Genomic DNA, 14,252 nt, shown 5'->3' on the forward strand with positions numbered 1-14,252 from the left:
AACTATAACGCAGTAAACCTGCCCTGACAAAACAAACTGACACTAAAGTAAAAATGAATGGTCACTCACTACACTCACTGAACTATCACTAGATTCACACTAAAGTAAAAATGAAGGTTTACTAAACTCACACTGACTGATCTATCACTAGATACACACTAAAGTGACACTAAAGTAAAAAAGAATGGTCACACTACACTCATACTGACTGAACTATCACTAGATTCACACTAAAGTAAAAATCAATGGTCACTACTAGGGATGATCGAACGGTTCGGGTCGACCATCGGTTCGGCCCGAACATTGGGTGTTCGAGGTTCGGCCGAATTTAGAACTTTTTGCCCAAAAAGTTCGGAATTCGGCAACCAGAACTGACCAAAATGCAATGGTTCAGGAAATGGGCTTTAAAAGCCAGTGATTGGACCAGAACCATTAGCAAAAGCCAATTGAGGGGGCAGGAGAATGCTAGGAATGTGATTGGAGTGACTAGGGGGTCCCTAGGCCAATCATTAGTGAATACGCCCCCCAGTATATAAGATAGCCCCCGCCAAATTCCTAGCATTGTTATACAGGACATGGAAGAGAGTGGAAGCAGTTCTGTTAATTTTTCTTTAAAAGTGTCATTTAGCATTTATTAGTGTGAGGAAAGGGATATCTACTGTAGTTAGAGTGCTCTTTTACACTTTAGTTAGCTTCAAAAATTTAGTTTCTGTGGGGAAAGTGTGAAGTGTCAGGGTGACCGTAATGTAGTGTAGGGTGAACTGACAGTGACTGCTTTGGCAGGGTGACCAAACCCTTCCATATCAGGGTGACCGCTATAGAGAAAAGCTAGTTTCTCTCAAGTCACTTTCGCTGCAGGAATATGGCTTCGCTCCCGTCAGCATTCTTTTTGGCTGCAGGCGTCTATAGTGATTTTTTGAGCACATGTTTGGAGTCAGGCATGACATCTGAACATGTGTATAGGGGGTATATATACACACCCATGTCTGTATATATGCACCTGCACATATAAAGGTGTGAAAGGAGCAGAAAAAACTACTTGCACTAAGGAAATAATTAACACCAATATAGTTACGCTCCTATCACACCTATATTTGTCTAGGTGTGTATATACATATAAGTATGTGTGTATATACACCCGTATACACAAGTCCAGATGTTTTGCCTGCCTCCAAAGAACCCAAAAAAATGCCCAAAAAACCGCTAGCGTAAAAAAAAATCGCCCAGGTGTGTTGTTGCAGGCATTTTTGGGGGGTTTTTTCACAAAAAAAAAGTTCTTAAAAATTGTCATTTTTGATAGCGAGCCAATTATTGAAAAAAAATAAAAATAAAAAAATTAAAAAAAAATTCTTTGGATTTAGTATCTGGGGGGTCTAAAAAGTGTACCTGTGAAGTTTCAGCTCTGTAGCATGTCCAGAACCAGAAAAAAAGATAATTTTTCAGTAGAGCAGGGATGGTGGTACCCTCCTTTTTACACCTATATGATCTTTTTTTCTGGTTCTGGACATGCTACAGAGCTGAAACTTCACAGGTACACCTTTTAGATGCCCCAGACACAAAATCACACAAAAAAAAAGTTCTTAAAAATTGTCATTTTTGATAGAGAGGCAATTATTGAAAAATATAAAAAAAAAAAAATTCTTTGGATTTAGTATCAGGGGGGTCTAAAAGGTGTACCTGTGAAGTTTCAGCTCTGTAGCATGTCCAGAACCATAAAAAAAAATGGATTTTTGTAAGATCTTACCGTAAAATCCTTTTCTCTTAAGCTCATTGACAGACGTAGTCTTCTTGATTCTCAAGAGCTGGGTTATGTTGTCTCCGCAGGAGTAGGACTAGGCAGAAAGACAAAACGTTCTGGCTCCACCTTAGGGGCAGTCCCTGAGGGTATATCCTCCCTCTCTCTGCTACAGGGAATCAGTTCTGTTCTAAAGCAGTAACAGAGAATTTAACCCAACCCAACTCAATGATAGAGGGGCGGGTACTACGTCTGTCAATGAGCTTAAGAGAAAAGGATTTTACGGTAAGATCTTACAAAAATCCATTTTTCTCTATCGCTCATTGACAGACGTAGTCTTCTTGATTCTCAAGAGCTGGGACATCCAGAAGCAGTGCCACAAAATGAGGGGTGGGATTGACAGAATCAAAATCCAATCTAGAAGGCCCAACCGGAGCCAACCAGAAGTATCAAAGGACTCATCGAGTAAACAGATGAGACCTACCCCACAAATCCTCGAGGTAGACCAACAGTCTCCTCAAACAGTGGCCTGCAGGAACCTTGCAGCCAGAAGAGGCATCTGACGATGCCATCACATAAACCTTATACAATATTGTAAAGGTATGAACCGACTACTAAACAGTCGCCTTGAAAACCTGAACCACTGACGCCTGATGGCGGAAGGTCCAGGAAACTCTAAGCGCCCGAGTAGAATGCGCCTTAACAGGGAACGGGGGATCCCGACCCTTAGATAAAATAAGCCTATACCACCGTCTGTCTGATCCATCTAAAGATGGTCGCAGCAGAACAGGCAACCCCTTCTTAGGGCCATCCGTGATCACAAACAGTGAATCCGTCTTACAAATTGAATCCGTAGTATTCAAGTATATCCTGATCGCCCGAACTACATCCAAGGAATGCCATGCAAATTCTCGAGGATGATTGGGCTAAGGACATAGGAAGGACAATACACTGTCCTTATTCAATGAAACTTTGAAACCACCTTAGAAGGAAGGATGGATTCGGATGAAGAACAACCTTATCCCTATGAACCACCAGATCTGGGGAACAACAGGATAATGCAGCCAGTTCTGATTCCCTGCGTGCAGAAGTGATAGCCACCAAGAAGACCACCTTCTGGGATAAAGTAAGCAAGGGAATCTCCCTGATATTTTCAAAGGGAGGTGTCTGAAGAACCGACAGCACCAAATTAAGATCCCAGGATGGTAACGGCGCGTGCACTGGCAGAGCCAGGTGTCGCACCCCCTGGATGAAATTCCGCACCAAGGAATGAGTAGACAAAAACTTCTGAAAGAAGATAGCAAATGCTGAAACCAGACCCTTGATAACACTCAAGGCCAGCTTCTGCTCAACTCCCTGTTGCAGAAAGCCAATATTCGGACTTCCGAATAAAGATGTAGATGGAACCCAAGGGATTCACACCACACAATATAAGACTTCCATGTACGATGATAATCTTTCTGGAAGTCGCTTTCCTTGTTTTAACTAGAGTAGGAATAACTGAAGCTGACAATCCCTTGTCCTTCAGCACCTGGGTCTCAATAACCAGGCCGTTTAAAACCAGCGATCGTAAAGCAGGATGGAAGATCGGTCCCTGAGACAGTAGATCCTCCCTGAGAGGAAGTCTCCACGGGACGTCCGCCATCAGTCTGACCAAGTCGGCGTAACAAGCTCGACGAGGCCAGTCCGGAGCTGCCAGGATTACTGGAATTCCTTCCTCCTCTATCCTGCGAAGAAGTCTTGGCAGTAACCCAAGAGGAGGGAAGGCATACATTAGCTGGTATTGCCCCCACGGGGCGATCAGTGCGTCTGCGGTTTCTGCTAGAGGATCGTGGGAGCGAGCCACGAATCTCTGAACTTTCCTGTTGAATCGAGATGCCAACAGATCCATATCCGGGGTGCCCCATCGTAGGCACAACTGGTGGAAAACGTCTGGATGGAGGGACCATTCCCCCTGATCCAGAGTCTGACGGCTGAGATAATCTGCCTGCCAATTCTCCACCCCCGGAATGAACACCGCAGAGATTGCTGGAACAAATCGTTCCGCCCAGCGAAGAATGCAAGCCACTTCTTTGGCCGCTCGGACACTCTTGGTGCCCCCCTGGTGATTGACATAAGCCACGGCCGTGGCGTTGTCCGACTGGATCCGAACCGGGCTGCCCTGGAGCTGCTCGGTCCAGTGAATCAGACAAAGTCTGATCGCTCTCAGTTCCAATACATTTATCGGTAACCTGGATTCTTCCGGGGACCAAAGTCCCTGGACAGATAACTGACCGAGAATTCCTCCCCATCCGGATAGACTGGCATCCGTGGTCACTGTCGTCCAATATATTGGCAGAAATGACTTTCCCTGGCTGAGCATCGGAGACCGAAGCCACCAGACCAGAGACTCTCTGGTCTGTTTGCTCAATCGGATCTGATTGTCCAGGGATTCCGGATTCCGATTCCATCTGAGAAGAATCTCTTGCTGAAGAATTCGGGTATGGGACTGGGCAAATGGGACTGCTTCGAAGGAAGCCACCATCAACCCCAGAACCCTCATGCAAGTCCGAAGGGAAGACCAGCTGTTGGATAGTAACAACTGGACTGCTGATTGAATCTTTCGGAGTTTCCCTACCGGAAGAAAAAACTCTTGTCCTGACTGTGTCTAGAATTAGACCCAGATATTCGAGCCTCTGGGTGGGAACCAGAAATGACTTTTGCTGGTTCACCAGCCACCCGAATTCCTGTAAAGAAATCATAGTAATTTCTATGTTTTGTAGCAAGGTCTGAGGAGACTCTGCATGAGGCAGAAGATCGTCTAGGTAACCAAGGATCGATATGCCTCTTTGGCGCAGAAGTGCCAGCATTGGGGCCAACACCTTCGTGAAGACCCGCGGAGCCGTGGCGAGACCGAAAGGTAACGCCACAAACTGATAGTGGTTCTCTTCTACGGAAAAGCGTAGAAACCGCTGATGTCCTGCGAAAAATGGGAATGTGAAGATATGCGTCCTTGATGTCTATGGACGCTAGGACATCCCCTGGATGCAGAAAGGCTGCTACTGTGCGAATGGACTCCATTCTGAATCTTCTTATGTTGACAAAAGAATTGAGTGCCCTTAAGTCCAGAATTGGACGCACTTTGCCCTCTTTCCTGGGTATTGTAAATAGGTTTGAATAAAACCCTTGAAACCGTTCTGTCCAAGGAACGTGGACTACCACTCCTTGTTGTAGTAAATCTGTGACTGCTCTCCGCAGATCGTCTAAACGATCCGGGGATAGTCGGCTATTGGAAGGGAAGAATCGCGCCGGTGGGAGAGATCGAAACTCGATCTTGTACCCTGACCTTATGACTTCGCAAACCCATCTGTCCGGGATTCTGGAAAGCCATGGATCCGGGAACCGGCGAAGACGTCCCCCCCACCCCAGTTATGGGTGGGGGCGCACCTTCAGGCTTTGGACGGTTTATCTTCAGGTCTAGAGGGGGCGGGCTTTTGCTTGCCCGACCAACGACCCCTGACGCCTCCTGAAGGAGCTTTGGAGGACTTAATTTTTTCACCCGCGGGATGAAAAAACCTCTTGTGAGCAGAAAAAGAAGGCCCTCGTCTTTGACGAGTTCCTTTACCTTTAAAATTTTGCGGTAAAAAGGTGCTCTTTCCACCCGTGAGATCCTAATGATCTCATCTAAGTTGGCTCCAAATAGACGCTCTCCTAAAAAGGGGATATTAGCCAATGCTTCTTTGGAACCTTGGTCGGCTAACCAACCTTTTAGCCACAGTGTACGCCTGAGAACCACCGCTGAGACAGATGCTCGCGCCAATAATGAAGTGGCGTCTAACGCCGCATCACACACAAACTGTAACCCCTGTATCATTTGTTCCAACGAATCTGATACCGCCTGAGGGACCTCTTCTAGGTCCCGGCGTAACCACTTGGTCCATACAGTTACAGCCTGCGAAACCAGACCAATAGCAATTATTGGTCTGAAAGCTGATCCAATCAAGGTAAACATGGTACGAGACATAGCTTCTATCTTGCGATCCACTGGATCTTTAAAAGACGGAGCGTCTTCTAGAGGAATAACCGTGGCTTTATTCAATCTAGCAATTGGTGAATCCACCACAGGTGGTTCTGTCCATTTCTTAATGAGGGTTTCCTCAAACGGATAACGCCTGTTAATGCGTTTAGAAATAGTAGAAATGCGTTTTGGCAGACTCCATTCTTCTTTGATTGGATTGCCAAAACATTTGGGCAATGGAAAAACCTTCGCCACTTTGATGCGTTTTTTAGTCCCAAAAGGGATTTCAGTTTCAGCTATTTCTGACGGAATACCCTGTAATCTTAAGGTTTCTTGAACAGATACAATGAGTGCGTTTACCAACGCTTCCTCTCTGGCTATGGCTGATGCCGAAACATCCTCCTCACTGTCTGAAAAGACAGTACACGAGACACCAATACCAGATGAAGTACCTGCAACTGCAGAAATAGGCTCAGAGTCTGAATCCGAGGTTTCAGATAATAAGGGGTTAGGCGGGGGTCGCTTACTTGCACCCTGTCCCTGACAAGCCACTTCCACCCGGGACACAAAAGTTTCCATAATAGCGGACAATGATTCAATCGTCAGTGGGGTGCTGGAGAATCCCGCAGACCCCTCGAGGGGATCCGGAGGAGATACATGAGTGGCAGGGTCCCTGTTAATTCAGGACACCTTTGCCAGAAAACACAAAAAAAAAAACTTTTTTTTTTTTTAATCAAAAATACCTCTTCTTTTTTTTTTTTTTTTTACATTTTTTTTTTTTTTTTTTTGTGTCTCCCCCTAGCGCAATAGCGCCCCTCAAAGTACCTGCTTCTCGATCCCACAGAGAGAGAGAGGGACCCCCAAGGCTCACCAACCGATGCAGTGAAGTTTCCAACCAACTGCAGTCAGCGTCTGTCTTTTACAGACTGGAAGGAGCTGTTGCTTTTTCCCGGGTAGAAGGACGTGGCTCCGCCCCCTGTGTATGCCTTCCGGCGTTCCCAGCTCTCCACGAGGTAGCTGGGCTCATGAAACATGGCCGCCCCCATACAGGAGACATTCGACTCCAAAAACATGGCGGCCGGCGTGACCTGAGGACATGCATGCACCTGGTCTACGGCAAAATGGCGGCGGACCGCCGAAATCGTTTTTCCCAGCACATCCACCTGCATCTCTGCTGAGTGGCGATTGATTGATCTACAGGAGATACACTACAAATAAGGTAGGATATACCTCCTATGTCTGCTGTAATGCTACAGTCTGCTGGGTAGAGTGTTAGCTCTCAAACCAAGTCCACTTCCCACAAACACATACTGTATTTACAAGGGGGACTTTTAGTGTCAGATATATACTGACCATGTATGGAGGGGCCCATAATTCATACTGCCTCATAACGAGGAAAGAAAAAAGGGAACGTTTACTCACCATACCGAACCGACAGGCACCCTCTCTTCACAATACCCTCTCCACCGGGGTGGGGGTTTGTGGACCACTCCGGACGCCTCGACTCTCAGGTTCCTGGCGTCCAAGCGAGGCTTTTAACTCGCAAGGTCAGTCCCTCCACTGGGACTCCGTCGCGGCCGACCCAGCGCGGAGCTCTGGTCTGCACGCGCTCGTAGGCAGAAACCGGGGTGACCACTGGATCTCAACATCCAGCCCGTCGCCCGGCCCCGCATACTTACTTGAATGTGTCGCGGCCGACCAAGCGCAATGCCATGGTCTGCGCGCGCTCGTAGGCCGGCTGGGGTGACCACAAGTGTCGCCCAGTCCGGCATTTTTGCTTGAAGATCTCACAGGAAAAACACTGGAGAAAAACTACCTAAAAAATGTCTTTTTCTTAAAGAAAAAGTCTTGCCAGGACCAAAAGATCCCAGCAAGGAACTTAGGTCCTTACTCCTGACTAGACAGAAAAAAACTGATTCCCTGTAGCAGAGAGAGGGAGGATATACCCTCAGGGACTGCCCCTAAGGTGGAGCCAGAACGTTTTGTCTTTCTGCCTAGTCCTACTCCTGCGGAGACAACATAACCCAGCTCTTGAGAATCAAGAAGACTACGTCTGTCAATGAGCGATAGAGAAAGATCGTTTGTATTAGAACACTTATAGAACAGGTTAGTGGCTTCTCGCTTTTCACACCTTGCCGGTTTAGTAGCAAGCGTTTTTTTGGGCATTTTTTGAGTTCTTTGTAGTCAGGCAAAACATCATCTGAACTTGTGTACACACACATACTTATATGTATTTTACACTTAGACATATATAGGTGTTATAGGAGTGTAACCATATTAGTGTAAATGATTTCATTAGCGCAAGCATATATTTCTGCTACTATCACACCTATATATGTCTAGGTGTGTATATACATATAAGAATGTGTGTATATATACCCGTATACACAAGTTCAGATGTTTTGCCTTCCTCCAAAAACCCCAAAAAAATGCCTGCAGCAACACACCTGGGCGTTTTTTTTTTTTTTGAGGCTAGCGTTATTTTGGGCATTTTTTTGGGTTCTTTGGAGGCAGGCAAAACATCTGAACTTGTGTATAGTGGTATATATACCACTATACACAAGTTCAGATGTTTTTCCTGACTCCAAAGAACCCAAAAAATGCCCAAAAAAACGCTTGCTACTAAACCGGCAAGGTGTGAAAAGCGAGAAGCCACTAACCTGTTCTATAAGTGTTCTAATACAAACAATCTTTTTTTTATGCTTCTGGACATGCTACAGAGCTGAAACTTCACAGGTACACTTTTTAGAGTTTTTAAACTTTGGTCAGATGGCTTAGAAGTGGCTAGAAGAGGGTGTTTAGATAAGCCAGCCCCCTTACTATAAAAGATTGTGTTCCCAGTAGCCATATTGAAAATGTGCTTAGTGGTGATAGAGAAAACATAGGGAGTGCTGCTGAAAAAGTGCATAGGGACAGATTAGTGTAGCACTTGTAGGCACTGGTCTCTTAAAGTAAGTTAATGTCTTTAAGTGTTAGCATATACTGACTCTGTGATATTACTGAAAATGTTTTTATTGTTTAAATGCATTTGTTAAACTCTTAGCTAGAATCATATGAAAGGATAACTCCATATAGAAAAGAAAAGAAAAGAAGGCCCTCGTTCTGAAAACTCTAATTGAATTGCCTGGCTGTCCTGCTCAGCTTCAGTACTTTCTGAGACACTACCCCAGGTCAATAAAAATCAGTGCAGTGCTCAACACAAATAAAAATAGAACAAACACCTAACAATATATATATGGAAAGTCCCATGCAGTGATAAAAGTGCTCCAAAATAACGCTCTTAAGTGATCGGGTGCCAGAGTTCCTGCACCAGCATTGCAAGCCTCTCACCTCAAAGGGTGACCCCTGAATTAACAGATAGGTCTAAATACGCTTGTCGCCTTTGAGGCAGATAGAACTTTCCAGCATGGATCCCCAATGGAGCCGGGCATATCCAAGACAGGAACAGACCATAAGAAGATACCACGCCCTTCCAGGTAAATTACTCCAGGACTCCCCAACAGGTATCATATAAAATAGAACATATATTTATAGTGTTCTCCGTTAGTGAATAAAGTTGAAGAAGTCCCGCCCATGGGACGTAAAGCGTACGGAGGAGGAGGGGAGCATCTGACGTCACCCGAGATCGTCCTGTCTCTCCATTGTATACATACGTTAGCATCGCCTTGCACTTGGTTACAGTGCTGTCTATGTAAGCCTTTTTTACTTTATTAAAGCACTTTATTCACAAACTGACAGAACTATATATATATATATATATATGTTCTATTTTATATGATACCTGTTGGGGAGTCCTGGAGTGATTTACCTCGAAGGACATAGTATCTTCATATGGTCTGTTCCTATGTAAAAATTACTAGAAATAAGTCCTATAGATCAAACAAAAAAACAGTAATAGTAGCGCAGACAGTTCAAAGGGAAACCTCCACAGAGAAAGCAACAATGTCCTTTTAAATTTCTATGTAGAGTCTCTTAAAATTCCTCTCCACCAATTGGGATCAACAGTGAATTTACGGGGTCACCACACCACACATCCTCCACCTTTGTGCTAAATAGGGGGGTGGCAACTCACCAGACAGCGTGGCCCACCTATTCTCATAGGATAGGCAATAAGGCAAAGCACACAAATCTCCTCCAATCAATTGCAGCAGCTGACTGTGTCTTTCCTTGTAGCTTGTCACTAAGGCGTTCCCTCTCCTCAAAATAATGCTCCCATTCACCAAATTGGAAAGACAAGAAAAGGGAAACCGCACTAGCGTGATATTGTTTTAAAATCCACACTTTTATTCACCATAACCCAATTAAAATGTACTTTTGAAAAAGTCAGATATGACGAAACATGTCAGGGAGTAAACCTTACGGCGACCGGAAGTGATCGAGTGACACCTACGGAGGCTGGCGTGGTCCGGAGCATTAGCGTGGAGAGGGTGAGCCAGACCTGCAGCACCGATCGGTGCATCCGTGACACTGTCCACAGGATATTGAAGGCTTATTTATGCTCTTTGTTTGTGAGTACATTTTAATTGGGTTATGGTGAATAAAAGTGTGGATTTTAAAACAATATCACGCTAGTGCGGTTTCCCTTTTCTTGTCTTTCCAATTTGGTGAATGGGAGCATTATTTTGAGGAGAGGGAACGCCTTAGTGACAAGCTACAAGGAAAGACACAGTCAGCTGCTGCAATTGATCGGAGGAGATTTGTGTGCTTTGCCTTATTGCCTATCCTATGAGAATAGGTGGGCCACGCTGTCTGGTGAGTTGCCACCCCCCTATTTAGCACAAAGGTGGAGGATGTGTGGTGTGGTGACCCCGTAAATTCACTGTTGATCCCAATTGGTGGAGAGGAATTTTAAGAGACTCTACATAGAAATTTAAAAGGACATTGTTGCTTTCTCTGTGTGGAGGTTTCCCTTTGAACTGTCTCCGCTACTATTACTGTTTTTTTGTTTGATCTATGGGACTTATTTCTAGTAATTTTTACATAGTTGCATTTTAAAAGTAGCTGCGATAGGTCTGTAATTGGACTCATTGAATATACTACATTTTACTTGTGCGCAGGGGATATATTATATTTATCACTTTGTGGATATTTATTTTATATTTTTTACATATAAGATAAATTCGGATTCTGTGTTTTAAACCTGGAATCTTGCCAACATCCCTAATAAATATGGAACAAAGGATAACCCCTGAGGATTGGGACTTTCAACGGCAAGAACCAGGACTTGAGTATGAAAATATATAAATTTTATTACACATATTACAAAAATGGAACATACATAATCAGACATAAAGTATAAAATAAAAACAAGGTCATAGATACGTCTTGGAACCAAGAGGGTCTGAGGTGTCTGGATCGGACTAGACGCGTTTCGGACCAATTGCCTTTCTCGATAGTCCAGAAAACACCAGAACTCAGACAGATATGTAAGACTTCTGTGGAATCCAGGACGTGAGACCAAAGGGATGGGCCTTGGTGGATGAGAAAAACGGCCTTCGATTGTCTATAGCCGCAAAGAGTATGCGCTAGTTGGACTGGGTCTATGCAAGATAGGCTCAGAGTAATTTGTTGATATTGTGTGGGCTTCCAAAGGAGGTTTAAATGATTATAAGCCAAATACGCAGTGGTTTGGCAAATGACAGTGAGAAGAGAGCTCCACGAACAGAAAATCCCACGAGGATCTCCAGAATGAGGTCAAAAACACACAGGTCATCTGTAAATTAGTAGTAGAATAAACATGTCCCCCGATGGATTTATAGTGCTGGGACGTATCCAGCACTGCCTCCCTGTGCGGGTCTGTATGTGTGAGTAAGGGAGGCAGTGCTGGATACGTCCCAGCACTATAAATCCATCGGGGGACATGTTTATTCTACTACTAATTTACAGATGACCTGTGTGTTTTTGACCTCATTCTGGAGATCCTCGTGGGATTTTCTGTTCGTGGAGCTCTCTTCTCACTGTCATTTGCCAAACCACTGCGTATTTGGCTTATAATCATTTAAACCTCCTTTGGAAGCCCACACAATATCAACAAATTACTCTGAGCCTATCTTGCATAGACCCAGTCCAACTAGCGCATACTCTTTGCGGCTATAGACAATCGAAGGCCGTTTTTCTCATCCACCAAGGCCCATCCCTTTGGTCTCACGTCCTGGATTCCACAGAAGTCTTACATATCTGTCTGAGTTCTGGTGTTTTCTGGACTATCGAGAAAGGCAATTGGTCCGAAACGCGTCTAGTCCGATCCAGACACCTCAGACCCTCTTGGTTCCAAGACGTATCTATGACCTTGTTTTTATTTTATACTTTATGTCTGATTATGTATGTTCCATTTTTGTAATATGTGTAATAAAATTTATATATTTTCATACTCAAGTCCTGGTTCTTGCCGTTGAAAGTCCCAATCCTCAGGGGTTATCCTTTGTTCCATATTTTTTACATATGGTCTGTTCCTGTCTTGAATATGCCCGGCTCCATTGGGGATCCATGCTGGAGAGTTCTATCTGCCTTAAAGATAATTTCATTGCCATTACCAAGTCTGGCACCAAATGACAGTCCTAGTAGAGTAAAATATCAATTTTAAGCATATCAGTTATACTGTATATAATATACATAATGATTTATCTATCAGGTCTTAAAAGCCCTTCAGTCTGGTGGGAAAAGTATGGCGGAGATAACAAAACTGTCAAGATCATATGCAAAGCACCGGTGGTGGCACCTTTACAAAGGATGTGGTTTCAGCTACTGAACAGCAGTGAAGACATTGAAAAAGAAATAGAAGGTGTAAAAGCAAACCAGGTCATTTTTACCATCTCAAGTCCTGACCATACTCAGAAGAAATACTACTGTGTCTATGCAAAGCAGATCGGCAGCAACCTTGAATTTTCTTACATTAGTGAGCCAGTTTTTATCTGGGGAGGTATGTATAAGCACTGTACTACTATGGTTTGCATGAATTGAAAAGAATTACTAAGAGGATAATATAACGACAACTAAATGGCAAATCTGAGTTTGTTTTTCAGTGCTTGAAATAAGAACTGTTCTAGTAATTCATATAAGCCTGTCAGATTTTCCTTTTAAATTAAGCTAAGCTTTAATTTTAAGCAGTGGCGTACTAATGGGGGGGGGGGCGATCCGCCCTGGGTGCCACACATTAGGGGGGTGTCAGGGAGCACAGGGTGACACCCGGGGCCGGCCGCCGGACTGCCTCTGCTGCTCACTGTGCTCGCTGACACAGGAGCGCAGAGGAGGAGGGACTGTTTAACCACTTAAGCCCCGGAAAATTTTGCCCCCTTCCTGACCAGGGCCTATTTTCGATTCGGCACTGCGTGACTTTAATGGACAATTGCGCGGTCGTGCTACGCTGTACCTAAACTAATTTGACATCCTTTTTTTCCCACAAACAGAGCTTTCTTTTGGTGGTATTTGATCACCTGTGCAATTTTTTGATCATGCGCTATAAACAAAAAAAGAGCGTCAATTTTGCAAAAAAAACAATATTTTTCACATTTTTTTATATGAAATTCCCCCCAAAAAAATGTAAAAATCAAAATTTTTTAACATTTTAGGCCAATTTGTTTTATGCTACATATGTTTGGTAAAAAAAATCACAAAAAAGCGTATTTTGATTGGTTTGCGCAAAAGTTATTGCGTTTACTAACTAAGGGAAAGATTTTTGTCATTTTTTTTTTTTTAACGAGTAATGGCGGCGATCTGCAATTTTTTTGCGGGACTGCGACATTGCGGCGGACAGATCGGACCCTTGACTGAAATTTTTTACACTTTTGGGGTTACCAGTGACATTACTACAGTAATCAGTGCTATACATATGCACTGTTACTGTAAAAATGACACTGGCAGTGAAGGGGTTAACTTTTTTTGAGAGGGAGGGGTTAAGTGTGTCCCTAGGGGCGTGCTTCTAACTGTGATTGGATGTGGCTTGAGGTGTAAGAACAGAGATCAACGGTCCTACATAGCAGGACCGTATGATCTCAATTCTTACACAGGGGAGAATGACAGGCAGCTTTGTTTACATTAGCCGCCTGCCTTTCTCCCGCTGTAACGGACAATCGCGAGTGCCCGGTGGACATCGGGTCCGCCGGTCACACATGCGGGGGGGGGGGTCCGTGTGCGAGCGGGAGCGCGCCTCCGGCGGCGCGCGCTCGCTCCCCAGAGCCTCACAGGCTAGCGACATAGTACTACGTCGCTTTGCCTGTGAGGGGCTGACTGCCAACGTAAATAGTCGTTAGGCAGTCGGCAAGTGGTTAAAGCAGAGCATGGGAGAGAGACTCATCGTCATTCACTAGCCCTGAATACACAGCGATCGCTGCCGAAGTTAACTGTGCTAGTTAATGAGAAGGCGATTGGTTGCTAGGACCGCCTACCAACCAATCACCTGCTCATTAACTAGCACAGTTAACTTCGGAAGCGATCGCTGTGTATTCAGAGCTCATGAGTGATGTGAGTCTCTCTCCCATGCTCTGCTTTAAACAGTTCCTCCTCCTCTGCTTTAAGGTAGGA

The 14,252-nt window shown here is 44.6% G+C and overlaps 1 protein-coding gene across 1 annotated transcript in view; it reads left to right on the forward strand.

Moving 5' to 3' along the window:
* Nucleotides 1-14,252, forward strand: part of LOC309568635 (immunoglobulin superfamily member 1-like) — a gene marked incomplete at both ends in the record, with an annotated part of 129,625 nt that overhangs the window by 99,070 nt on the left and 16,303 nt on the right. Inside the window, one exon of the mRNA XM_082274356.1 lies at nucleotides 12,364-12,651. Coding sequence (XP_082130482.1) covers nucleotides 12,364-12,651 — 288 coding nt within the window. The remainder of the gene's footprint in view (nucleotides 1-12,363; nucleotides 12,652-14,252) is intronic.

This window comes from Pelophylax lessonae (assembly GCF_965119305.1).
Source record: "Pelophylax lessonae genome assembly, chromosome: 12".
Classification (NCBI taxonomy): domain Eukaryota; kingdom Metazoa; phylum Chordata; class Amphibia; order Anura; family Ranidae; genus Pelophylax; species Pelophylax lessonae.